Genomic DNA, 26,025 nt, shown 5'->3' with positions numbered 1-26,025 from the left:
ATGTATAGGCAATTAAATACGGTGACAGTCCCGTATATACGGGGCGTATCACAACCCTACGTATAGGCAATTAAATACGGTGACAGTCCCGTATATACGGGGCGTATGACAACCCAATGTATAGGCAATTAAATACGGTGACAGTCCCGTATATACGAAAAAGCTTACCCTGCTGTTGTTGTAAAAACAGTTTTTTTGTTTTCAATGGTAAAAATTACCTTTTGAGAATTATTTTTTCACCTCAGCAGCTCGAACAAGCCTACTTTTGTTACTCCAGGGAGTGAGACAAAGTAACTTTTTAATTTAGTGAAGGCCGTGAATACAGGAATATTTCCAGAAGCTTTCGTCATAATGATGATGCCTTTCATTCATGAATGTAAATAAATGTGGTTAACTTTACTTGACGTTGAATTTTTTTAACCGTGTCACACGAGAGCAAAGTTATTTTACATCTCGTGTTTTTGAGTCCCTCGCTACGCCCAAGATTCTAACCTAACTTAGAATCTTTCGCTTACTCGGGACACACAATCAACACTCGCAAGAAAAACCAACTTTCCTCTCTTGTTCCACAAATAACTATTTCACGTCAGCAGCTCGAAAAAGGGTAATTTGCTGCTTAAAAACAGTGAGCAAAATCGCATTTTGCTCACCGAGTGAGACAAAATAACATTCAAGTGACCTTTAGATTCGAATGTCATTTCAACGTGCGGGGCCTAATACAAGTTCGAAATATTTGGATTCTATTGTCTTTATCCCTTTCACGTCATTAGCAAAAAGAAAGAGACAAAAAAAGTGCATACGTAATTCAACGGTATATTGACGGTTTATAATAGACCCTCGAAATAAGTCAGACCGCATCGTTCCAAAACACCCTACGAGTCTTCATTCGTAATAATTAATTAATGAAATAAAAGTTTAAAATTTAATAAAAACACCATATTTTACGTAATTTATTATACAATCAAAACAATGAACTTATACAAATTTACGCAATTGTTACGTAGTAAATAATTATACTTCACTACTTTTAACGATCTCTACTATAGTTGACAAATAGTAGTATCCGCAATTCGGACCGGATCCTACAAAGTTTTTTTTACAAAAAAAAAATTGTCGATTGAACTGTCAATTGATGTTCGTTAATTCATTATTTTCGTATTATTTTATTGAAATTTCTTTCGTTTTGTTTTATTGCGGTAATTAAAGTTAATTGTTAGAATACCTTCAGAAAACACGAGTGAAATAGTGATCCGTCCGTCTGGATTATATTTTTTCAGGTTGTATTTTTTGATGGCTGACTGACGTGAAAAATTTTGTGTACTACACGAGATCAAAGTTATTTACATCTCGTGCGCTTTTGAGTCCCTTACTGCGCTCAAGATTCTAAATTAGATTCACTCGCTACGCTCGTGAATCTATTATAGAATCTTTCGCTTGCACGGGACTCAAAACAAGCACTCGAAGAAATATCAAACTTTGCTCTCTTGTTGTACAAATAACTATTCTCGATTTTTTATCGATTTCTATCAATTGTAAATGGTACGAAAAAATCGCAGTTGTTACGACGGGGAACATCTGAATGGGAACTAGACTAGTGGGAATAAACCTTACCCGGTCGTGTTAATATGCTTGTTTTTTTTTAACGTGGCTGAACTCTACTTTTACTTTATCCAGGGTACGGACACATTGCTCCCAAGACCCAAACAGGAAAGGTGGTCACCATTTTCTACGCCATTCTTGGCATCCCGCTGATGCTGCTCTGCCTGTCCAACATCGGAGACGTCATGGCTTCCTCGTTCAGGTACAGTCAGCACTAATAGCAAGCTAAACTGATTACCTTAACTGACCTTATGCTCTAACAAATCAGTTGGGTCATACCGATTTTATTCTAAGCTACACTCGTTCGTGTCTTTCATGTAGACATCGGAAAATGACGAAAGAATCTAATGTTTAAACTGCACTGCACCCTTACTGGCGGTACTGCAGTAGGTAATCTGCCGTGCTAACAGAGTACCTATATGCAGTAATAACAATAGAAAACTCCTTCAACTGTTTATCTTGTTTTCTTTTAATAAGTTCTTTATTTGAATGAGTTTTCAAATGCAAGTACTGCATTTATGGTAAGCAAGGCACAGTGATATACCTGGTTCCTTAACTTTTGATGTTTTGTCCACACCACGGGAGTTTCTACTTTTTTCTAAAATGTGTTAGAGTTAGCTTGTGTTAATGACACGTTAGCGATTTACCGAGGTAATGTCAGTCTGAGGTTCCTTTTTTTGCAAGTGCCTCTGAACTATTCTCTGACTCAACAACGAATTGCTATTTAATATTTGCAGGCGCTCAGCATTGGGCTGCGCAGTGGGTTATAAACCAATATCGGTTAGTTTTTTGTAGAATGTAGAATCTTATATTTATTAGTGTTATTTATGTTTGAAGGTTTTTGTACTGGCGTGTATGCTGCTACGTGTGCACGCGGCCGCCCAAGCGCCGCCGCCGACACCATCCGTCCATCAGGTGGAGTTTTGTTTTCATTTATTATAAATAAATATTGTAGGACATTATTACACAAATTGACTAAGCCCCACAGTAAACTCAAGAAGGCTTGTGTTGTGGGTACTCAGACAACGATATATATATATAATAGATAAATACCTACATAGAAAACACCCAAGACTCAGGAACAAATATCCGTGCTCATCACACAAATAAATGCCTCTACCAGGATTTGAACCCGGAACCATCGGCTTCATAGGCAGGGTCACTACCCACTAGGCCAGACCGGTAGTCCTTTTTTAAAATAGATTCAGCTGCATTACAAGAAGACAGGTCTTTTAAAACACAAAGATTAGAGTGCATTATATTTTCATACCTTATTTGAGTGGCACACAGAGACCAAAGAGTTGCCTATATAGTTCGTTTGATCCACGATGACGTGCAGACTTGTCAAATTTACTAACCTTCGAGACCTCAATTATTCTGGGTGCTAATGAACTAAGTGTTTCCGAACTTAGGGTCTATTTTAATGGCTTCTATGTATTTTCATTTTCAATTGTTTTTATTTTTTTCTCACTTTGTACGCATGTGTGTGTGCGTCAGTGTTAGCATTACTTTTTTTATATACTTTGTAATTACTTGTGAGTTCCTGTAATTGGCTCTATGTATTAATCTTGTTGTCCTATTGTAAGTTTAAAGCTGTTGGTTCTCCTGAACATAAATAAATAAATAAACATGAGAAATATGAGTCAAGACATGCGTCTTCGTGAATGACACGATTTATTAAATTGTATTTAAATTAACAATATTAGGTGTCTGTACTGTACCGAATCCGGTTCCTAATAAAAATATATATTTATTTGATGAACGTCATGTTTTTGTTATGTACCTAATTTTCTTTTAAGTTACCTGACTAAGACCAACAAGTTGAAAATTAATTAACATGACACATTGAGATTCGTTAGAGATTGTATTTCTTTGTTGTTTTCTTATACTTATTGAATTTTTTTTATTCAAACAGCATAGGGCCCTCCCACACTAGCGTCTTTTGAGTGTAGGCGTCTATCAGCGATATGGAAAATAGTGTCGCTGCGCACTTTCGCCAACGCTGCGTCGAGCAGCAGCCTTAGAGTTGACTAGACGCCGACGCTCGGGAGACGCTAGTGTGGGGTGGCCCATAACAGTAAAAATACCTACCACTGCGAACTACACAGAAAATTAAAGAAGAATACAATAAGTAAGTACACAATATGCTAATTATATTAAATCATTGTTCAAAATTGCAGGAGATCCATCCGCGGCAGTCGGCACGGTTCGACGCGGCGCAAGCGTCCCGAGCGCGCGCATTCCGACACCGAGTGCAGGTCGGTTATTGATCGGGCAGAAAGAGAGGACGGCCATGAATGAATGAGTATAAGTTTAAATAAATATATGTCAGTAAGCAATGTACATAATAACATCTTGTACATGGACAGCCCGTGTTATTGACCGTACCGTGTTGTTTGAAACTTCGGAGCCCTCGAAGACACGATGATTCTCTATAGCTATTCCAACTTTGTGTTTTACTATACTATCTGCACAATAAGGAATAATCTGAAGAAAACTTCATAAAATGATTCTAGACCGCACCGCATATTATCACACCAAAGGACCAAAGACGCAAAGATCATCCCTACATTCTAACCACACAAACATCAAGCAGCGTTTCTTTCTACTTAGAACGCCTATTGCGCTATGATATTTATTTCTAAGAAGCGCAAATTCATAGATTCAAAACGATCGGTAATTTATTAAAAAAAAATCACACAAAAATGACCGCACTACTGGGGGGTTTTCGGCTAATTTAGTTATCTATTTCATATCGAAACATATGTCTCTCCCCTCGGCAGGTATCGCGACAGTGGGTACAGCAGTGGTCGCGGGCGGCGCGGCCGTCTAGCCCACGGCTCCAGCCTGCGCACCGCCTCGCAGCCGCCGCTTACTCGCGCTAACGGTAAGGAAGTCAGTCTTTGACAGTCCAACAAGTCTTTGACAACAATCTTAAGATTACAGGTCACTTCTGGATAAGAATGGCTCCGGGCCAGGACACACTTATTCGGGTTTGTACTCGAAGAAAGGTATTTCTCAGCAATTTGTGACAAGAGGCTGGATAATGGTCAATTCCTGAATAGTGCTGATGAATTGATGATATTGATGATGAATTATCATATCCTTCGTGCGTGGTTTATGAAAAATGCGCTATTAAATCACAAATGCAGTTAAATAAATATATCATATAATTATTATGTTTCAGAACCGAGAGGCTACGAGAGAGACATATCCCCGGTGCGGTATGATCGTTACGGACGAGACCATTACGAGGAAGACGGTACGTGTACGTCCAATCCAACTGGTTTTTATTCTTGAATAGATTTTACTGTCGTACTGTCCTTTGGTTTTATACTTTCTTATTTGCTTTCAAATATATTACAAAAATATTGTTATATTGTACTTTAACCATTTATCCAAAATGTTTTGATATGCAGAAGAGTTCCCGAAGATATCGTTGCCTCTAAAAGACTTGGAAGCAGCTTTACAAGACCTGAACGACCACCAAATGAAGGCGTCCAAAGCCGACATTCGCAGCAAATCCCTCCCACGCCCTTCCAAGTCCAAGCCCGACTTCGGACCTCGGGATTTCGATAGGGACTTCGACCCTGCACCCAGGGATCGCAGAGACTTTGACCCTGGACCGAGGGACCGAAGAGATCTTGACCCAGGACCGTCCAAGGAGCGCTTCGAGATGCATGACTTATATGACGTTGATTATGAGAACTACAAAGAAAGGAAGGCTCAGCAGGAAAGAGAATGGAGAAGGGACGACTACAGGGAAAGGGATTACGATCCTGAGGATGATGATTATGAGTTTGACAGCCCGAAAAGAAGGAGGACTTGGGACCGTCGGTAAGTTGATGTACTTTATTGTGATTCACATTTCAACACCTTACTGTTCATGCTAGACTTGTAGTTACCTATATTCAGGGTCATCGGTCTCCAACCTGCTTTTTTCACTGCTCTTAAATGACCTGCCAGAGTCTATAGATACTGCCGAGGTTCTGATGTATGCTGACGACGTCGCCGCAATTGTCTCTGCACCGAGCATCGAAAGTATTGAGGAAAAACTGAACCAAACTACTGCACAGCTGGCCGAGTGGTTCGATGTGAACGGGCTATCCTTGAACCTGAAGAAAACTCATTACCTTGTTTTCAATCTCGCTGGCCGTCCGACAAGACCGCTCACTGTCAGGGTAGGCGATGAGGTGCTTGAACAAGCCAGCAACACAACCTTCTTAGGGTTTGAGATAGACACGTGCCTGGCATGGAATCAGCACGTAGACAGACTTTGTGGGAAATTGGGGAGCGCGTGCTTCGCACTGAGCCGGGTTGCGAGGTCGGTGTCTGCGGAGGCGGCGCGCACCTGCTACTTCGCCACGGTGCACTCACTGCTGCAGTATGGCGCTGAGCTCTGGGGTCGCTGTGCAGAGTGGGAGCGGGTGTTCCGCCTCCAAAAACGCGCAGTGAGGATCATCGCTCGAGTTCCACACGATACCCATGCTAAGCCTCTTTTTATTAAGCTAGGCATATTAACACTGCCGGCAATAGTCATTCTGCAAGTGGCCGTATATGTGAGAGTGCATCTGGCGTCATTTAAAACATTTAGAATGTTAAGCTTGTACGAAACGCGGAACGCAGATAAAATTGTGGGTATTAGCCGGAAGTTGACCAAGTCATCTAAACTCACTCACGTCATGGGTCCCACTGTCTACAATAAGTTGCCAAAAAACATACTTGATGCTCCAAGCTTAGGCAGCTTTAAATTTCGCTTAAAGCAGTGGCTTATCGAGCAATCCTTTTACAGCTACGACGAATTCATTGCGTATAAAGCGCAATAATTATACTGTTTTTGTTATTTTATTGTAATAACTATCATAAGTACCATGTATTTTTGGTAAATTACTATAGGTAAGTACTATTACTAAATTATTTATTAATGACGTATAAATTGGTTTTATAAATAAATTATTATGATTATGATTATGATTATTCTAGGTCACGTATTTATATCCACTGTAGACGACAGTATCATGTCTACCTACATAGATAAAAAATATTTTTTACATGAATAGTACCAAGGACGTTTTGTACAGCCTGGACATTCTTTCTATAATTTTGTTGATGTGCGAGGTACGGAGTAAATGACGGCACATAAAAACTAACCGTATCTGTCTGCAGAGAAATAGTGATGGGTAGGTTTAGTACTCGTATGAGTGTAAGGTCCTTGGTATCAGGTATTACATGTATCTTACTCGAACCTACCCATTTATATACCTACGTTATTATTTTATCCTATACAGGGTAAACCGTTGGGACTTCGATCGCGACCGCGACGACTACGGCCACGAGCGGCGCCCGAACCGGCGCGCACGCAGCGCTCTATACGAGGGCGAGCGAAGATGGGACGAGTGGGATGAGAGGAGGCGGTGGGACGACAGAGATGGAGAGAGGAGGCGCTGGGACGACAGGGATGGAGAGAGGCGGTGGGAGGATGTCGAGGGAGGGAAGAGGAGGTTGCGACGGTTGTATACTACGGATGAGAGCGCCAGGCCACCGCATGCTGTGGTGAGGCCTACTACGAGTACCATTTATTTAGATGATCTCATAAATACATTTAAGACTTACGGGTTATACCTAGTGTTTATGTCTTACAGACGCCCTCGCCTGAACGGGATTATTGGAGCGACGACGCAGCTGTGGTGCCTGTTCCGCGCAGAGGCAGATCCGCTGGTATTACTTAATGTCATTTTATTGGTATCCGCGGAGTTAAGTATGTAGGTCTGTACTACAACACGTTATTTTACTTTACGAAGCAACTTGTCAGGAGACAATTTATTGCTATCGGGTTTAGAGCCCGTGGTAGATATCGGATCCATTTAAAGTTGCAATGCCATTTGATTTTGAGACATTCTCCAATAACAGAATGATTTGGCATAGTCAAATAATGCCGGAATTATTAATTCTGCAATATAAGTAAACATTTTTCAGCTGCTGCCTGGGGTTCCAGACATACTGACATTTACGAAGAAGATCCAGAACCCATTAAGCAAGAAGTAAGATTTATTTTAATTTTATTTACTTACAATTGTAACAACTCACCTACCATTCCAATATGATTATTATTCCACCACCGGTTAGTGTTGAGGGTACATATAACTCAGGTGCAACCAGTTGAGGTTTGGTTGCACGTTGACGTTATAAAAGACAAGGGTCCAGCTCGGAACGAATAGTTCGTGTTTTACTTTAGACTTGTACAGTTGAATTAAAAAAAAGTATTGTTTGATATTGAAGTGAATAAAATAAGTGGTTTTGTACCAAAGTGTATTATTGTCATTACCTCGGATTTCCCTACTGGAAGGTTCCACAATTTAAAGCAATAAAATATGGATATTTTTTTATCAATTATTAATTGAATGTACTATTTTCGTCCAGATAAAGCCGGTGCCGATCTGGCTGTGCGTGTTTCTCGTGGCGTCCTACATCGTGGCGGGCACCTTCCTGTTCCAGCAGTGGGAGGATTGGAACTATTTGGATTCAGCCTACTTCTGCTTCATCACACTTACGACCATCGGCTTCGGCGACTTTGTGCCTGGCATGAAGCTCCAAGTAAGAAGCTACTGTAAACGTCCGCCAACAGCTACAATACAATAACTTTCAAAATTACGTTTTAACTAACGCAACGCAACTATTTATTTCTTTCAGTTACCTACCTGGTTGTACGTTGTACCTACCAAAGTCAAAGCCAAATATATCGGAACTACGAGGTCTTTATTTCTATGGTAACAAAAGTGTGTTACGATACAATTTGGCCGCTTCGGTTTTTACTATTTATTGAATGCTAACTGTACGTCATTTGTATGATGAGTACGATGAATACCATCATCGATATTATTAAATGATAATAATTTATTGCAAAGAGATAAGGTGCACCAATGTGACCAAAGCTACAGCCATCTGACCTTACAACTCAGAAGTAAAACTAGACCTTATTGGTATTCCGGTTTCCTCACGATGATGCTTTGATTTTTTTATTACATTATTTATGTGTCCAGGGCCGAACCGACTCAACAGTGGCAGCCGTGCACTCCATCGCGCTCTGCTCGCTGTATCTCCTCTTCGGCATCGCTCTGCTAGCCATGTCCTTCAACCTGGTCCAGGAACAGGTCCGCGCCAACGTCGCCGCACTCGCCACCCGGCTCGGGATAATCAAACCCAGAGATCCTGACTACTGACTAGAGATCTGACCACCTATTCGTAAAAGCACTCATCGCGCTCTTGCAGAACTTCCTTTTCGGTATCACTCTCCTGGCCATATCCTTCAACCTGGTTCAGGAGCAAGTCCGGGCGAATGTCGCTGCATTCAGGGATCCTGATTATTAACCATCTATCAGAAAGGCGATCCCATTCCTATATGAATGTATTCTTACTTTAATTAATTTATAATATGTACAGTCAGCGTCAAATAATTTGTAGCAACCAAAGTAGCCAAATAGTTCGGTACACCCTATATTTAGTATGGTGTACCGAACTATTTGGCCACTTTGACTGCTACAAAGTATTTGACGCTGACTGTACATAGAAGACGTTACTCGTTGGTAGTCGAATTGCGACCCCAGGTGATACGGATATTTTATAACCTGTGGAATAGGTATCATCAGGAATCCAGTAACTGGCAGCAAGACCTCAACGGGAGTGATCAAAATGACTGGGCTTGGCACCCACTTGGGGGCGATATACCACGGAAGACTAATTAAGAGATGACAAGTGGGTTAACTGGGGATAGGAGGACATTAGACTAATAAAATAGTGGCGGTCGGAACTGTACTTTTTATAGGTAGGTATTTGAATCAGGATTTACTAGTCTTAGGGTATTTTTTTTCTACTAACTAGAGACGCTCTTAGTCATAAAATACTGTCTAATGTTATTCCATCTGTCCCCAGTTACCCTACTTGACGGTACCGGTATCTAACAGTATCAAATCAATCAAATGTGTTATAATATTCCCTCGAATGGAGCTCGTTGCTGCATGAAAAACTGACTACATAATTAAGAAAATTAAAACAAATATTGATCAGAACACCTTCATTTATTCCGAATCTAATAAAATCCAGTAGATGCCTACTTTATCGTGTTCAAATATTACACATAAAATACGGATCCCTTTTTCACAAACAAATTCATTTTTCTGAGTTTTTAAGATTATAAACTGAAATAGATGTCATACACTAAAGTAAAAGTGCAAGAGGCCGGAATCGAACCGGCGTCTTCAGCTTCCGCGGCTAACGTCCTGACCACTACACCACCCGGCCACGACAACTATTACAGTTTATAATTTATACGTATACATATAGTAGTGTGCAGACATGTGACTTATTTGAAATACTTATATTTAAAATGCAAATACAAAATGCAAAATACCTATTTTGTATTTAAATACCTTTTAAAGAAAACTATTTTGTATTTTATTTCAAATAGTTTTTGGGACCTATTTTCTATTTTCAAAATACAAAATACTTTTTATTAGGTAAAGTAGGTAGTGACCCTGCCTATGAAGCCCATGGTCCCGGGTTCAAATCCTGGTAAGGGCATTTATTTGTGTGACCACAGATATTTGTTCCTGAGTCATGGGTGTTTTCTATGTTTTGTTTTTTTTTTAGTTTATTTATGCACTATGAATTTTTTGAAACAGGGTTTAACACAATACCCACTATTGAAAACCTCTAGCTAGGGTTTATGTAATAGTTGGCGAGATCGCGCGGACCGATCCGCGTTTGCTTAATACCATTATTACATAGGTACTTAGTTATGTTTTCCTGTCGAAGCTGTTATTGTATCTATCGTTTAAATATCGACCTTATGTATATGTATTTAAGTATTTATAAATATTTATATATATCATTGTCTAGTATCCACTACACAAGCCTTAATGAGCTTATTACTGTGGGACTTAGTCAATTTGTGTAATAATGTCCTATAATATTTATTTATTTATTATTTTAACATGGAACCGGTGAATCTGTTTAGTAACGCCGCGAATGACCACAAGCGTAACGAGAGATTAAAAATGTGGAATCTAAAGCGTTGCAAGGGTTTCAAGGCACGAAAGGTAAACAAACTTTTCTGCCCTGGTGAAACACAAACGAGACGTTTTCACCAACCAACGAGAGGTATATACAAGCTGTAAAACATTACAAATCTAAATTAATGCTTTTAATAATTGAGTGTTAAAAACCGTCACTTAAAAATCCATTCAACCGGTAAACATGAGGAGACACAAAAATTGCACTCTAGAGGACTGATATACACACTATTTTAAAAGAATAAAGACAGCCTTTCCAACTTGTAAATTCCGAGCAATACTAACTTTTTAATTCAGACTAGGTATTCACTATTTAAGAGTACCTTTTATCGCAAAGTATTTGTATTTTAAAAAAGCATTTTGAAAATACCTATTTTGTATTTAGTATTTTAAATACAAATCTGAAAACTATTTTGTATTTTGCATTTGAAATAGTATATCAAGGAAGTATTTGTATTTTGTATTTAAATACTTTTTATAAACTATTTTTTACATCTCTGGTAGTGTGCCTACTTAAAAGACACTAATCAATAAATATATATAAAAAGATATTTGTTCCCTAGTTGAGTTTTTAAGACTTGTCAATTTTGTTACCCAGGCACTTCGTTTTCGTTTAAGTAAAACGCGTAAGATTGTTAATGCGTTGAAGAAAAAAGGGAGAAGCCTTTACCCAGCAGTAGGATACAATAGGCTAACAAATAAAATAAAAATATATAAAAAAGATTCTACCTCCTCCTAATTAAGTTTCTTCGTATGAAAATGTATACTATAGGGAGCGTGCATGAACTGTAGACAGCAGCACAGAAGCACCCTATTCATTGGCGCGAAGCATTATGTCAAGTTTCCATTTTAGATTTAAGCCAATAGATGGCAGACCCTACTATGCGAAATAGAGCTCCTTAGAAGCGTGAATCGGCTTCGCCTTCGATTCATGTCACGAGATGGCAGACCCACTAACACGCACGGTCTCTATGGATTGAAGGATCTCTGTAAGCTACTTAGTGTGGTCGTGAATAAAAAGACACATAACATAACATATATTTTATTATAAAATCCCATAAATGGGCTCATGTCTAATTATTAAAATATTTGTAATAAACAATAATACTAAAGTAATATTAGTCAATACATAATTCATAACAACACAACGCTTAACTAAAGATCACTGAAAATCTTAAATAAACCATGTTTTATACACCGATGCTAAAATCACAGTTTCATTGCCCCGATTTGACTAATCAATCATGGGCGAGACAGCAATATAATTACGTGTGTGTGAGGCAGATAGGAACAGGCGGGCCCCTTAAACTGTTCGTGCTTACGAGTAGCATCCGTACTGACCGTACTTTACGCGCTATCATCCTTTTTAACCGACCCAGATTTTGAGATTATTTTTTTTTGACCTTCAACAAAAGAGCGTACTCCCATCTTACAGGCCGGCAACGCACTTACAAACCCTCTGGTGTTGCAGGTGTTCATGGGCGGCGGTAATCGCTTACCATCAGGTGATCCGTCTGCTCGTTTGCCTCCTCTACCATAAAAAAAAAGATTGGTTAGTCAAATCGGGGCAATGGAACTGTAATTTTAGCGTCGTCCCCACGTTCGCAATACTAGCGAATCGAACGATCATTTTAGTATTTGGCATTCAAAGGTCTGGGTGACAATGGTTGATAGAAAACGCCAATCGAAAATGTATGAAAAAGATCACGTAAATTTAGTTGCATCTGTCATCCCGATAACTATTTTCTATCAAACGGCGTTTGCCGATGAACGATTGTCATCGTAGTTAGCCCCCTAGTGCAGAATTAGCTTAGTCGGACTCTATTCAGGTTGTTTTTTTCCGATGTTATCGGCCTCGTCCATGGTGTCCGGGAGGGCGGTGCCGAGCGTCTCCGGGGTGACGAAGACCAGCGCCCCGGACACGAGAGCGAAGCAGCCGAATAGCACAAATGGGAACTCGTCGAATGTGGAGTCAGCCTACGGGAAGAAAAAGAGAAGATAAGATAGTCACACCTGGCCCCTGTTTCACCAACTTGACAAGTGCGACATGTCAAGATATATTGACAAATTGTTTCTGTTTCACCAAAGTCACACGATGAATTTAAGCCCGCACGCAGAAGAAAAATCTCTGGAAAATTTAAATAGGGTGACTGCTATAATTATTGGCTCCTTCATAGTTATCGGTCACTCCATAGTAAGGCAGACAGAAACAAGGCAATAAAAAAGTATTTTGTTAAGAGGGGCCTATAGCAGTCACCCTACTGCTTTTTATCGCCTGTACGTGCATAGTAGGTACAGATCCACAACCAATGTTAGGATTGTGGGGACACCCTAATCGCAAAACACGACCATTGTCACGCAAGCCTGATAAAGCTCTCATCTCATGTCAAGAATTACCGACATTTCTAAGAATATGTGAACTTCTAATTGCTTTGGTTCACCAAACATTTGTCCACGGCAATTGTCACAACTTTTCTATGAATGTCACCTGTCACAGTGTCAACTTATCGAATTGTCAGCCGACATATGTCGCCGAGAATTGTCAGCGTGGTCAAACAGGGGCCTGCTGACAGACTCAAATGTTGAATCAACCTAAAACCGAACATGAGCAATATTTTAGGTTATGACCTCCGCTTGACGCCAATTTTAACTCTGACAATCGGTGACGCTTTGTTTTTCAAATAAGGTTTCAGAATTGTCGGTGTAGACGATTTTTTTTGTCTTTATAATAGCAGAGCTAAAGTTATTAATGAAGCCGATCAAGCCAATCATAGAAGATAAAGCGGACACGTTATGGCGATACTTAGGTGGGTACAGTTCTGGTGAACTCATATTTTGCAATGTTAGGAGCGAGAGGAGCCAAGTTGGAACGAATTCTGCCAATCATTGAGGAGAAGACGAAGTCTATGGTGATGCTTGGTTGGTACCTACAGTATATATATTTATTATCTTACCATGGCTGGAGTGAGAGGTGCCAAGATGGAGCCGATCCTGCCTATCATAGAGGAGAAAGCGAACAGACTATGACGATACTTGGTTGGGTACAGTTCAGCGGTGTACACGTATACCGCTGTCATCACCATCGCGATGGCGTACTTTCCGATCAGATACACTGTGAGAGACAGTCCGAAGTAACCTGAAAATTACAATATTTTAAGCAAAGTCTTGTCCCTGTAGAGCTGAGGTTATGCCACATCTTAGACTGAGAAGGTGCAAATAAGATTCAATAGGCAAACTAACTGAAAAAGATGTGTCAGGACTTGGAGGATAAAAAGTAGGATTAGTAAGTAGAAATTCGTCCCTTTAGGAATTCATTATGATTCTATTTGATGCTATTTTTGTACGTATGAGAAGTAACTTACGATCCGGCATGAATACATAAGCCGCCTGGCAAGCGGCACACACCCAAAACGCCCCGATCAGCACCGGCCTTCTCCCGATCTTCCCCATCAGAAACATCGACGTCCAGTATCCAGGGATCTCCACGGCGGCCACCGCCACGTAGTTCAGGTAACGATTCCCTGACATGTTCACTGCATTGATTGACAGACCGTAGTATATAAAGGTATTGGTGACCCACCAAACAGGTGATACTATGCAGCGGATTAAGATGTGCTTATGTCTGAACACTTGGACTATTAACCAAGGCTCATTAGCCTTCTCAAGTTCTTCCGAAGCTTTCTTTCTCTTCTCTTCTTCAGCAGATTCTCTCAAGACTTGTAAAGATTTGTCAGATAAGCGCCCTCCGTTGACATGCGCGGCTGTTTTAAGCACAGCTTCAGATTCCTCATATCTACCTTTGCTCATGTACCAGCGGACGGATTCTGGGATGACCCAGAAGTAGAAAATGGTGATGAACATGGGGCTGTAGATGACTTGCGTGAGCCGCCGCCAGTCGTTCACGGCCCAGGCGAGGAGGCCACAGCAGATGTTTCCGATGCAGAAAAAGGTGTTCATGGCAGCGCCTCCTGCTACGCGTAGTCGTGGGCCCAGCAGCTCCATTACTGCAGGACAATCAAACCAATATTTAAAGGCTATGTTGAAACAGTGAAGACGACTTTTATCCATAGTATTCGTCGATATCCTTAAAATTATCGGGAATGGTAAAGGATTTGATGGATTAAATTATTAGAAGTACCTAAAGGTTATAATTATTATTTTTATTTTCTATCTATAACTTGACAATCCACGGCATAAAGTTATGCCATCCCCATGTCTGGTGGACGTGAATTTCGGTATTATGTAAGTCCAAAAACCCAAAAAATCTCGTGCTAAATTCCAAGCCATTGTATGTTTGTTAATGTATGTTTTATGATATTGTACGATTTCTGTTAAGTGTACCCTATAAAGTAAAATAAAATAAAAATACATTATAAATCTATCTACATATTAACAACGATACTAATTTAAATAGGTACTTATTAGATGACAAGTCAATGACAATTATTGTTTGTTTATAACCCTAATCTTATCGTTAATGCACTGCCATAAAACCAGACAAAATTCTAGTAGGAACTGATAATTAAACGATAAACTAAATATTCATAGCTGGCTTAAGAAATACACGCTCATGAGGCGTGTAGCATATCTTCCTGAAAGCCTATAGCTGATAATGTGGTCTAGACACGTGGTAGCGTGTCCAGCCAAGTGCGAGTCGGACTCGCCCATGAAGGGTTCCGTACCATTTATGACGTATTAAAAATAGATCTCGTTCAAACTAATTTTTGTGGAAGTTTGCATGGTAATGTACATCATATATTTTTATTAGTTTTATCATTATCTTATTTTAGAAGCTACATTAGGGAGGGAAGGACAGATTTTACCACTTTGGAAGTGTCTGTCGCGAAAACTATTCAGTTTAGAAACAAAATGGTATTAGAAACCTCAATATTATTTTTGAAGACCTATCCATAGATACCCCACACGTATGGGTTTGATGAAAATAAAGTTTTTTGAGTTTCAGTTCTAAGTATGGGGAATCCCCAAATTTTTTTGTTGTTTTTTTTCTATTTTTGTGTGAAAATCTTAATGCGGTTCATAGAATACATCTTCTTATCAAGTTTGAACAGTATAGTTGTTATAGTTTCGGAAAAAAGTGGCTGTGACATACGGACGGACAGACAGACAGACAGACATGACGAATCCATAAGGGGTTCAGTTTTTCGCCATTTGGCTATGGAACCCTAAAAAGGAACTAGTGACGCAACCGTGTGTAACGTGTGTAACACGAACCATTTCGTGCTACTTTTGACCCCTCACAACTTGACACATATTTAACTTTATTTTTTTAAGTTATTGATAAATTAACGTTTAAAAACCGTCATTTTTGTGACTGACTGACTTATAGATTAAAAACCTAACACATTTCCAGATTACCTAGAAATTTGAAATTTGGCATTAAGGTAGACCATCAAGTGTATATAGAGGAAAACATCTGAAAACGATTAATAATAAGATGAAAAACAAATAATTATTAGATTAATTTAGACTTATAGATTAAAAACCTAACCCACTTCCAGACGACCTAGAAACTTGATACTTGGCATCAAAGTAGACTATTAGGTATATATGGGGGAAAAAATCATAAAACTGAAAATTATTTGATAATTCGATGGAAAAAAACATATATTATTAATTAAGTCTTATGGATAAACCCATTGGTTGACTGGTAGGGAATGCCTTAAGGCATTAAGTCTGTCATTTGTACCTTCATGTATTGTGCGATAAAGATTAAATGAATAAATAAATACCTAACCGACTTCCAGATGAACTAGAAACTTGATATTTGACACAAAGGTAGTGTACATAGGGGAAAAAATCTGAAAACTGAAAATTAATGAAAATTCGATAAAAAATATTCGATAATGAATTAAGACTTATAGACCAAAAACCTAGCCCACTTCTAGATGACCTAGACAGTTGGTATTTGGCATGAAGGTAGAATATTAGGCGTATACAAAAGAAAAGAAAGAATCTGAAAACTGAAATTTTTTGACAATTGACCGCGAGTGGGTTCCCTTTTCAGCTTGGGCAAAACTACTTTCATGATTAATAGCATAGTAATTTCTGTACAAAAAGTAGTGATATCCCAACAAAAACATAAATGTGAATTGATAGCCAAGTTCAATATTAAGAATATGTGTCGTTGTTGACTCCCCGACAAAAGAATTGAGATCTCTATGGGTGCCAAGTTCTGTGCTTTGTCCTGTTATTATACGAGTAAAGGATTTGTCTTGGCTAGTTTTTACCACAGGTTTACCACCACTATACAAAAAGATTTTTGGTAGATACAAGCTTTCAACGCTGACTGTACTTTTCTTCCCGCAGGCAACTAGGCAATACTCATCGAGACAATTCTAAAAACCCTAAACACAATTAGGTTGCGTTGTTTTCAATGTTCCTATGGTAACCTCATGTCTCCATCATCAGTTCAGCTCGATGGTACCATAATATTGCGTTGTCACCCGATTTACGTATGTATGCAAATGTTCAGCTTCATTGGAAGTCGGGAAGTGCGTCAAATTTAACTTGCAAGATTTGACCAATACAAAAATAGTTACATAGGTATATACTCGTACTTGGCTGCAGTCTTGACTGATTTTTATCATTTTTATGTAGTGTTGATAGATTGAAACAAAAACACACTTACCTAGAATGTAAGCGCAGGAGAATACTCCAGAACCAAAAGTAGCTTCAAGGAACTGGAGAAGAGTGAAGGGCACGTAGGAGTTGACCCAGGAGCGGACCAGCCCGAAGAGAGCGCGGCTGATGGCGTTCAGGGCTAGAGCTGTACGACGGCCCCATCGGTCTGATACGAAACCTGCGCAAAATAATGATTTACTTTAGTAGTAAGTATACGGCATTTGATTTAGAATTGGCCTTAGACACTAGTTTTTATGCAAGCGACTAGCATCTGTTCTTCCAACCCATAGGTATTGACATATACTTATATCATTCAGATATTGATTTATTGGTGAAAGAATGAAACAGAAATCATTTTTCTTGGGTACCACGGAACTGCATTTATACATTTTCTACCCCATAGTCCCCATACCAAGCAGATATCGCCCTATGGTAGAGAATACCCCCAAGCATTTTCCAGTTCTTCAGTTTCCAGACTTCTCCATTACGTTCGTATATGTATTTTATGGTGGATCTGCTTGTTCAAATTGCATACAGCTCCTATTATATAAATTTTCTGCACTCGAATCTCAAGTATTTGGGTAATACTGTATGCTACCCTGTTTACGAATTCTACGAAGAAAGTATTCAGCGGGAATACGAAAAGAGGTTTCACCTGTGATAGGTAGAGCGGTGAGTGTACCGAATGTGTGCGCAGAGCCAATGAAGGAGCGCATCCATTCCTGACACGCCAGTCCGAACTGAAAAGCAAGCACAAGACTTTCAAGTCGAGCACAGCGGCTACCCATCCGACCATCGCAGATATCCCTGGAGTGTTGAAGCCTTATAAGATCTGTCCACCCTCAGAGAATTAAATGAATGAAAGGGCAAAGTGGCGTTCCCTTGTGTCTAAGGCCAAGATTCTCTTTGGGTCACTAGGCCAGTGAAGTAAGTAAGTTTAGTAGCAAGGCTAAAGTCTGTTTTTTTTATTCCGTACACTAAAATGACGTTTCATATGTAAGACATGACATTTCTTAGTACCTCATGAAATGTCATTTTAGTATACGGAATAAAAAAAAACAGAATTATAGTAGTTTGATGTTTATACCAAAAAACATTGTTTTACATAAAGGAACACAAAGTTTGTGTTAAAATTATTCCACCTCAAATATGAGAGTAAAGTTGGAAACATCGATCTAGACTAGACGATAGACAATAAAATTGTTGTATGTAGACACGAAATAAATTTAAATTATAGTGCTTAAGGAAATAAGTAAAATGTACCTACTTTTTTATTGCAATCTGATGTCAATAACGATCAACAATGGTTTTTACGGGTATGTACAAAGTTGCATCTAGATAACGCTACTGTTTATCGTAATTATTGGGCGTATTAGCGCTCAATAATCATAAATTCGTTCACAAAACAATAATAATTAGAGGGAGGCCTGTCATTGTTATTATTTTATTTGAGCTGTAAGTTATTTACTTAAACCCTACTTAACACTTACCTGTTTATTTATTTATTTATCTATTTATTTATGTTCAGGAGAACCAACAGCTTTAAACTTACAATAGGACAACAAGATTAATACAGAGAGCCAATTACAGGAACTGACAAGTACCTAATTACAAAGTATATTAAAAAAAAATGCTAACACTGACGCACACACACATGCGTACAAAGTGAGAAAAAAAAAACACAATTGAAAATGAAAATACTAGTATAATATAATAGTTCATATCGAGGCATAGGCGAGGCGTACTGTTGTGTAGTAATGTACTAGTAATATATCGTATAACGGTAGTAGAACTGTCAGTCTGGAAATGAGACTGAATAACGGTTCTATTTATGATACCTCCACACTTTAGCACTTGAAAGTCGGTGCAAGTTTAGCCTAGACGGACAGAGTAAAAACTTACTCACATCATACACAATCGTATCAGTGTTCTGGTAGACGTATTCCTCACAATTGACGAGGGTATCTCTGTCGAACAGGTTAGCAGGGCATGTAGCAGAGCTGCCACTGCCAGCAGAGACGTTGGCGAAGCGTTGGCAGGCGTCGAACGAGCTGCCGGATGCTGGGACGGCGTTCAGGATCCATGAGGGAGAGAATTCTGCCGGTTGGTCGGAGGATTCGCATTCGGGGATGAGGCATCTGGGGAATAATAATTATGATGAGATTCGTTTCTGCCCTCCCTACTTTCATTAGTAGACAGTTCAATGCGAAACACGCAGTATAGGTACGCTAACGCTTAAAAATGTCAATCAATGCATAGGATGACACTGTCTTATAACTTTACTAAATAGATAACAAAGTGAGATATTTTTAGGCGCTTCGCTTTACAAGATATTCATACAAGTACCTAACTATATTGACACAATTTGGGTTTATTGAACGCATGCGAGCAACGAAATGTAGGAAAATAGTTATTTGTTTTACAAGGGGGCAAAGTCGTTGTTTAACCGCTCGTGCTAATATTGATACCCGAGCAAACGAAAGATTCTAAAATTGAACCACGAGCGTAGCGAGTGGTTCGAGAAGTGGAATCTTGAGCGTTGCGAGGGTTTCAATGCACGCCTTTGCCTCCGAGTGAAACACAAAATTGTTCACCACACGAACACAAGGAAACTAACTAACTATGAAATACCAAAAAAATCAAATGAAATCAAATCCAAATGAACGTAATAAAAAAATAATCATCCAAAATCATCATTTAAAAGTCAATTCTACTAGCTAACATAAGGAAACAACTCAAAATTTGTATCTGATTACTTTGCCCCACATGTGGACAAAATACAACTTTCTCATTCGTTTTTGAACAATTAAGAGGGCCTTTACCAGTTGGTGTGGTGAAAATGTTATTTTACATTAGATAATCTGACACTATATGGTTTTACGCGGTAAGCGCAGCGGTAAGCGCATTGTCATTTTTCGTACATTCCCTTAACGCATGCGTTCAACGCTGCGTTTATCGCATGAAACATCCGCGCGCTTTAAACAGCATAAAATACCCCTCCACAGTTGCACACCACTGTTCTACAAGTAAAACTGTTTCAAACATGCTTCTTGTGCCAGAATGCTTCTAAAATCTGAGGAATTTTCAACTAGATAAAAATTTAATTAGCTTAAATATATTCCAATCCAAAAAACCTAATGTTACTCCGTTTAAAACTTCAAAACCAACCTCGTGTTAATCCTCCCCGTCGTAAACACGTATTCGCTGGACGCTATCCCACTGAAGATAACGACCAGCGCAGCCAAGACGATGGTCCTGACCTGGAACCACCCGAACTGTCCAATCTCTTCCACTAATATCTTGTCCAGATCTACTCCAGTCTTCGTGTCACCTTCTACCTTTACATAGACATTTTCATCTTCCGTTGCCAGAACCTTTCTTAAATCTACGCCAGTCTTTGTTTTTTCCATGTTTATTTCTTTTTTATCTTTATTTTTTTGTTTGCTGTAGTCCGTGACGAGCCACCTCAAGGTGCTGATTAACCCATAAAACCGTTTATGAACAAAGCCATTGATAAAGCGATATATAGTGATTAAAATGTGGAGCAATAACTATTTTATGTACCTTATCTTTTATTTATAACATCTGGATTTATGCAAGTCATTGTAGTGCAATGTTGGATACCTAAGATTTTACCAGTTTGCTTTGTCACTCTAGGTATAGTTGGACCATGCTAAAGAGGCAATCTACAATAAACAATGTGCAGGTTGCAGTACATTCTCGGAAGTTTCTGGAAACTTACACGAGAATTTAAAGCAAGTTTAACCCCACAAAAACACAAGTTTGCGCGTTCACCGCTAAGAAAACCCCATTTACTGTGGCCCCGCATTTCCAAGACACAGCCCTTACCATGTTAGGGAGTATTGGGATCCTCGGTGTCGACATCTCCAGTGACGTCCAATTCCGTAGCCACCTGGAAGAGAAGGCTGCGCTAGCATCCAAAAAAGTCGGTGTGCTCAATAAAGCGAGGCGATACTTTACTCCGGGGCAAAGACTGCTACTATATAAATCGCAAGTCAGACCCCACATGGAGTACTGCTGTCACATTTGGGCAGGAGCACCTGGATGCCAGGTTGGACCCTTCGACTGATTCCAAAGGCGCGCTGTGCGAATCGTTGACGATCCCAAACTCACAAGCGGTATTGAACCTTTAAGTCTAAGGAGAGACTTTGCCTCCTTGTGTGTGTTTTACCGCTTGTACAATGGGCAGTGCTCTGAGGAATTGTTTGACATGATGCCAACGGCCACTTTCTATCACCGCACCGCTCGCCGTCGGCAGGGAGTTCATCCTCACACCTTAGAACCTAAATGGTCGCGTACTGTGCGGTTCAAGAGGAATTTTCTCCCGCGGACGCTCCGGCTGTGGAATGAGCTCCCTTCCGAGGTTTTCCCGAGGGTCTGCAGTATGGGGTTCTTCAAAAAAGGAGTTTACAGGTTTTTAAAGGGTCGGCAACGCGCATGTAACACCTCTGGAGTTGCAGGCGTCCATAGGCTGCGGTGACTGCTTACCATCAGGCGGGCCGTATGCTTGTTTGCCACCGTCGTGGTATAAAAGTTTCCATTCAGAAATATTATTGAAACAATTTAAAAAAAAACTCATAATATTAATAATCAATGTTATTAATATCTTAGCCGATTTGTGTAAGAATATCCCTATAATATTTATTTCTAAGAACTGTTCCTAAAGGAATTTGGCAACTTCGGAAATGTCTCCTTGGTACAATGCTAACTACAATACATCTATCTGGTCGCCGGATATTCTCTGCTGAGAGGAACTGAGAAAGGTATAATGTTAGTTTCCTTTTGCTCTCAGCAGCAAGACAACAGAAAGTTTTCGGAAAAAGGACAGATCTAATCCCACCAAAAATATTACATGTAATAAATTGCAAGTCTCTCACTCGCGACTGCAAAAAACAGATGTATGTATTATAAATCCAATCTGGTTAATACATAAGGTCCACGAAAACTTATTTAAATGATCCAAATTCTTGATTTTATAGGAAGTTATTAACTTTCGAAAGTATGTACGACCATACAAAAAAGTTCAATACATTTAAATCGGGAGAACATAGTCAGTGTCATAGGGAGTGTGTCATCAACCTACCACTAGTTAACATCGTATTTCGTCGTTCTCGCTAATTTTCGCAACTTATTGAAAGCACTACTGCCAATCACGTCTCTGGTATTTTAGATTCAGTGTTTGTGGACGAAGGACACCAGGCACATCCGCGAAGTGGAAAATCCTAGGTCTAAGTTGGACGACTCAAAGTAACGGTTCTGAGCTTACTTCTAGCTGGCGAGCCAGAATCACCACCAGCGGTCTTCAACGACGACCAACGATTCAGCCTCACAACTCCCGGACTGAAAGGTAGCTTCGCCCTACACTATTTCGCATTTTAGTTTTAATTTAATATTCTAATTTTAATATTTCACAACTTTCTTGCTCAACCGGCCCCTAAATTTCATTCCCTATCGCCCCCCTTTTTCGAATTACAGTCCACTCTCTCGCTATTGAACATTTTTATGCCAAAAAATCGGTTGGATTCGCCTGATAGTGATACCATGCCTTGAACTGAGTTTGCCGTGTGGGATGGAGCTGGAGCTCCGTCTGGTTGAAAACAATAGTACCTAGTCATTCCCAATATTTATTTTTAAATTTGTAGCAACATTTATTTCCAAGACTTCTGTTTTTAGCGGCTTTGATTTTTACCTCTTTTGCGATATTGATAACAGATGGTGCACTGAATCTGAAAGGAATTTTGGCAATGTTTCAATTCTTCTGATTTCATTATTTGGAATGTCTTGCATACATATTTGCTGCGCACAAAGGATCATTTCTCCTAAGCTTTAACTTAGAATGAATTTCCAGAAAGCTGCAAATCATTTTAATGCCTGTATACCGAGTTTCAATTGTCAGCTTGCTGGGAATTCATTGGCCTACAACATGGTAAGCTGTACACAGCCCGATCAAGCTCACTTTGCACGGCTTTTGCAGTGACAAAGTGTGCAAATGTCATAAATGTCAAATTTGTCAAATGTCAATTTTCAAGAGCTCAACTAGGGGGGCGGGTTTAGGATCGGCAACGCGCATGTAACTCCTCTGGAGTTGCAGGCGTACATAGGCTACGGAGACTGCTTACCATCAGGCGGGCCGTATGCTTGTTTGCCACCGAAGTAGTATATAAAAAAAATCTATGAAAATATGAGATAAAGAAGCATACGGCTCGCCTGATGGGAAGCAACTCTAGAGGAGTTACATGCCCGTTGCCGACCCTAACACCCCCGTTGAGCTGTTTCGTTGAGTTGTTGATTTTAAGTTTTCACTGTATTTACTAACAGTCTAACTTCTTTTCCACGCTTTATTCTGCCATTGTATAAATAAATGCCCTTACCAGGATTTGAACCCTAAACCTTCCGCTTCATCCGAATAAATAGGCTAGGAAGCCGTTAATTAACTAGCTTTAGCCCGCGATTTTGTCTGCGTGGAAATAGTAATTCTGCCGAATTCGGGCAGTTTATTTTTTATCCAATCTAATACTGTTTCATTAATGTGCTTACTATTTAAACATTACCTTTTCACCCCCTTAAATGGCGATTTCTGTGATAAAAACTATTCAATGCCTTTTCCCCGGGACTCAAACTATCTCTACGCAAAATCTCAACTAAATCGGTACAGTGGTTTAAGCTTGTAGAAGTAATAGAAAGACAGACAGACACACTTCACTTTCTCATTTATTAGTATGAATTAATAAAGTTAATATTATTAGGGGAGACCGAGGTGAGTTAAAACAGAGGTAGGTTGAAACAACGTAAATTTTGAGACATCTATAACTGTTATCGAGCTGGGAAAACGATGTTTAGCCTCGTCCCATCGTACGCTAGCCCTTCAATATGATTCATTACCACAACATGATTATGAATACCGCAAAATTGACGTTGTTTCAACTTGCCTTTGTTTTAACCCAACTCGGTATCCCAAGTCGTCATTACAAGTACAGGTAAAAAAGAAAGAAAATCAATAAAATAATATCATGCATTTTGATACCTATTGTATATAATTTATTAACAAAATTGATAATTCAATTAGCCATTTATATAAGATTTTTTTTAACAAAATATATTTTACACGGCATCTACAATTCTATAAGGACAAATTTAATTTAGTTATAGCCATAGTATTTCATAATCATCATATATGATGATGATGATGATGAGTTACTTATTTAAAATTGTGGATCCTGATACTATCACCGATTTCAGTATGCTGTTACTGAGACCCTAAACCTTGCGGGGACAGTCACTGTGGCGCTTCCCCAGGTCTCCCGAGTCATGACGACATCAAGATTGCTTTCCTTTAGTTGTGAAATGTACACATATGGAATGATTTTATATGTTATCAAATGATTTTATAAGTTCAGTTTCTGGAGATGACAACTCTTTATTTCTCATACTAATTTTGAGACGGTTCAGGCATAGCGCGTACAATTTCGCGTACCTTCAATTTTGCTGCTCCACCTTGGGAAATTACCACTGTACCATTAGGGAAGAATCGGCTCGAGAAAGTCACCTCGCCTTCTCCGCAGAACAGCTCAATAGAGCTCGCGTCCACAAAGACTCTCCATTTCAGCTGCCCTGAAGGTCTCCAATCCGTGCGACGAATACCGTCGGTGCCTCCGCGGTCCAGCGTCACCTTGCCGTTCGCTGCATCGTAAGATATCGTCACTTTGACATTGTCCGATACAATGTACAGTTCAACGTCCTGACAACCGTCGGCAAGGACATTAACTTCCCCGGCTTTGTTACGTAGAGTATAATTTCCGTTTATTGCCGAAACTTGTTTTCCCTTGATGCTAGAAATTTCTGTTACGGGTATCTGCACAAGCTTGCCGTTTAATATTTTGAGCTCTCTGGGTATGGTCATAATACCAGTGAAACCATCGCTGGCTTCAGGGTAGTTCTGGTACCACATATCAAACCAAGCTATGACTATACGGCGACCATGCTTATCTAAAGTGGTCTGAGTGGCATACAAGTCATGTCCGTGGTCGAGCTGTGATACATGCACTCAATACGTGATGTGAAATGCCACACAATGGGGAAAACGTGTCACCTGCTGTACACAGTTGTCAATATACCCATTATACTTAAGAGGGGGCTAGCGCAATATTGTAGGTTTAATATAGAATTTTTACACGTTTTAATGAAAGCCATATGGGAAGAAAATAGTCACAGAGACTAGACTATATTAGCGAGGGCCGACTCTAACCAAACCCTTAAAAGCTTAAAGTTATCTCGATAGAAAAAAACCACGAAAACATGAGTAATTTTATTGATTTTCTATTGTATGTTTATCGTTACTTTGTCAAGCCCGACCAGATATATGATTATTGTCAAGAGGGCGCTGTTATTATCATATATAGGGTGACAGTTCAGTTTAGTTCCAATGAAATTCTGTAATATGGCGCGTGATCATATATTACTGGTCAGGATTTATACCACAGCAATATAATTCCTCGTTCAGAGGTGCTGGAGAGCCGTGAAACGCTTGTGTCCGATATTGAGAGCACTCCATCCAGAGTTTCGGTGTGGGGTCGGAACAATTTAGTCCGATTCAACCCCACCAAGACACAAGTTTGTGCGTTTACCGCTAAGAAAACCCCATTTAAACTCCATAAAAACTCCAAGGCACAGCTCTTAACATGTCAGGGAGTATTGG

General features: G+C 39.5%; 3 protein-coding genes across 4 annotated transcripts in view; 1 reads left to right on the top strand and 2 right to left on the bottom strand.

The window, feature by feature from the left end:
- LOC133522494 (uncharacterized) overlaps positions 1-9,032 on the top strand; it is a 39,935-nt gene extending 30,903 nt beyond the window's left edge. For both annotated transcript variants that reach the window (XM_061857847.1, XM_061857846.1), the window contains exons 5-15: positions 1,675-1,801; positions 2,437-2,514; positions 3,780-3,857; positions 4,383-4,486; positions 4,787-4,861; positions 5,019-5,436; positions 6,888-7,152; positions 7,242-7,317; positions 7,576-7,640; positions 8,020-8,193; positions 8,640-9,032. In XM_061857847.1, the coding sequence (XP_061713831.1) occupies positions 1,675-1,801; positions 2,437-2,514; positions 3,780-3,857; positions 4,383-4,486; positions 4,787-4,861; positions 5,019-5,436; positions 6,888-7,152; positions 7,242-7,317; positions 7,576-7,640; positions 8,020-8,193; positions 8,640-8,819 (1,640 nt within the window). In that variant the 3' untranslated portion in view covers positions 8,820-9,032. The remainder of the gene's footprint in view (positions 1-1,674; positions 1,802-2,436; positions 2,515-3,779; positions 3,858-4,382; positions 4,487-4,786; positions 4,862-5,018; positions 5,437-6,887; positions 7,153-7,241; positions 7,318-7,575; positions 7,641-8,019; positions 8,194-8,639) is intronic.
- A 2,141-nt stretch (positions 9,033-11,173) lies between these two features.
- LOC133522498 (organic cation transporter protein-like) lies at positions 11,174-20,791 on the bottom strand. Its single transcript, XM_061857851.1, has 7 exons — positions 20,478-20,791; positions 19,216-19,447; positions 17,965-18,049; positions 17,317-17,487; positions 14,030-14,671; positions 13,622-13,803; positions 11,174-12,644 (listed from the first exon to the last, which is right to left on the bottom strand). The coding sequence occupies exons 1-7, from the start codon at positions 20,717-20,719 to the stop codon at positions 12,489-12,491; spliced, it is 1,710 nt and encodes a 569-aa protein (XP_061713835.1). The 5' UTR covers positions 20,720-20,791; the 3' UTR covers positions 11,174-12,488.
- A 3,968-nt stretch (positions 20,792-24,759) lies between these two features.
- On the bottom strand, positions 24,760-25,278 carry LOC133523137 (sucrose-6-phosphate hydrolase-like). Its single transcript, XM_061858649.1, has one exon. The coding sequence runs from the start codon at positions 25,276-25,278 to the stop codon at positions 24,760-24,762; it is 519 nt and encodes a 172-aa protein (XP_061714633.1).
- Positions 25,279-26,025: the final 747 nt, after the last annotated feature.

Source organism: Cydia pomonella, chromosome 11 (assembly GCF_033807575.1).
Source record: "Cydia pomonella isolate Wapato2018A chromosome 11, ilCydPomo1, whole genome shotgun sequence".
NCBI classification, from domain to species: domain Eukaryota; kingdom Metazoa; phylum Arthropoda; class Insecta; order Lepidoptera; family Tortricidae; genus Cydia; species Cydia pomonella.
This window is presented reverse-complemented; position numbering and strand designations above follow the sequence as displayed.

What these genes read in the sequence shown, in the direction of transcription:
- LOC133523137 (XM_061858649.1), bottom strand. Translation starts at nt 25,278, where the DNA reads ATGTGGTACCAGAACTACCCTGAAGCCAGCGATGGTTTCACTGGTATT.
- LOC133522498 (XM_061857851.1), bottom strand. Translation starts at nt 20,719, where the DNA reads ATGGAAAAAACAAAGACTGGCGTAGATTTAAGAAAGGTTCTGGCAACG. An exon ending in CTGATACGATTGTGTATGAT is followed by an intron (nt 18,050 to 19,215) that starts GTGAGTAAGTTT and finishes CTTGCTTTTCAG; the next exon opens with TTCGGACTGGCGTGTCAGGA. An exon ending in TTATGTATTCATGCCGGATC is followed by an intron (nt 13,804 to 14,029) that starts GTAAGTTACTTC and finishes TGTAATTTTCAG; the next exon opens with GTTACTTCGGACTGTCTCTC.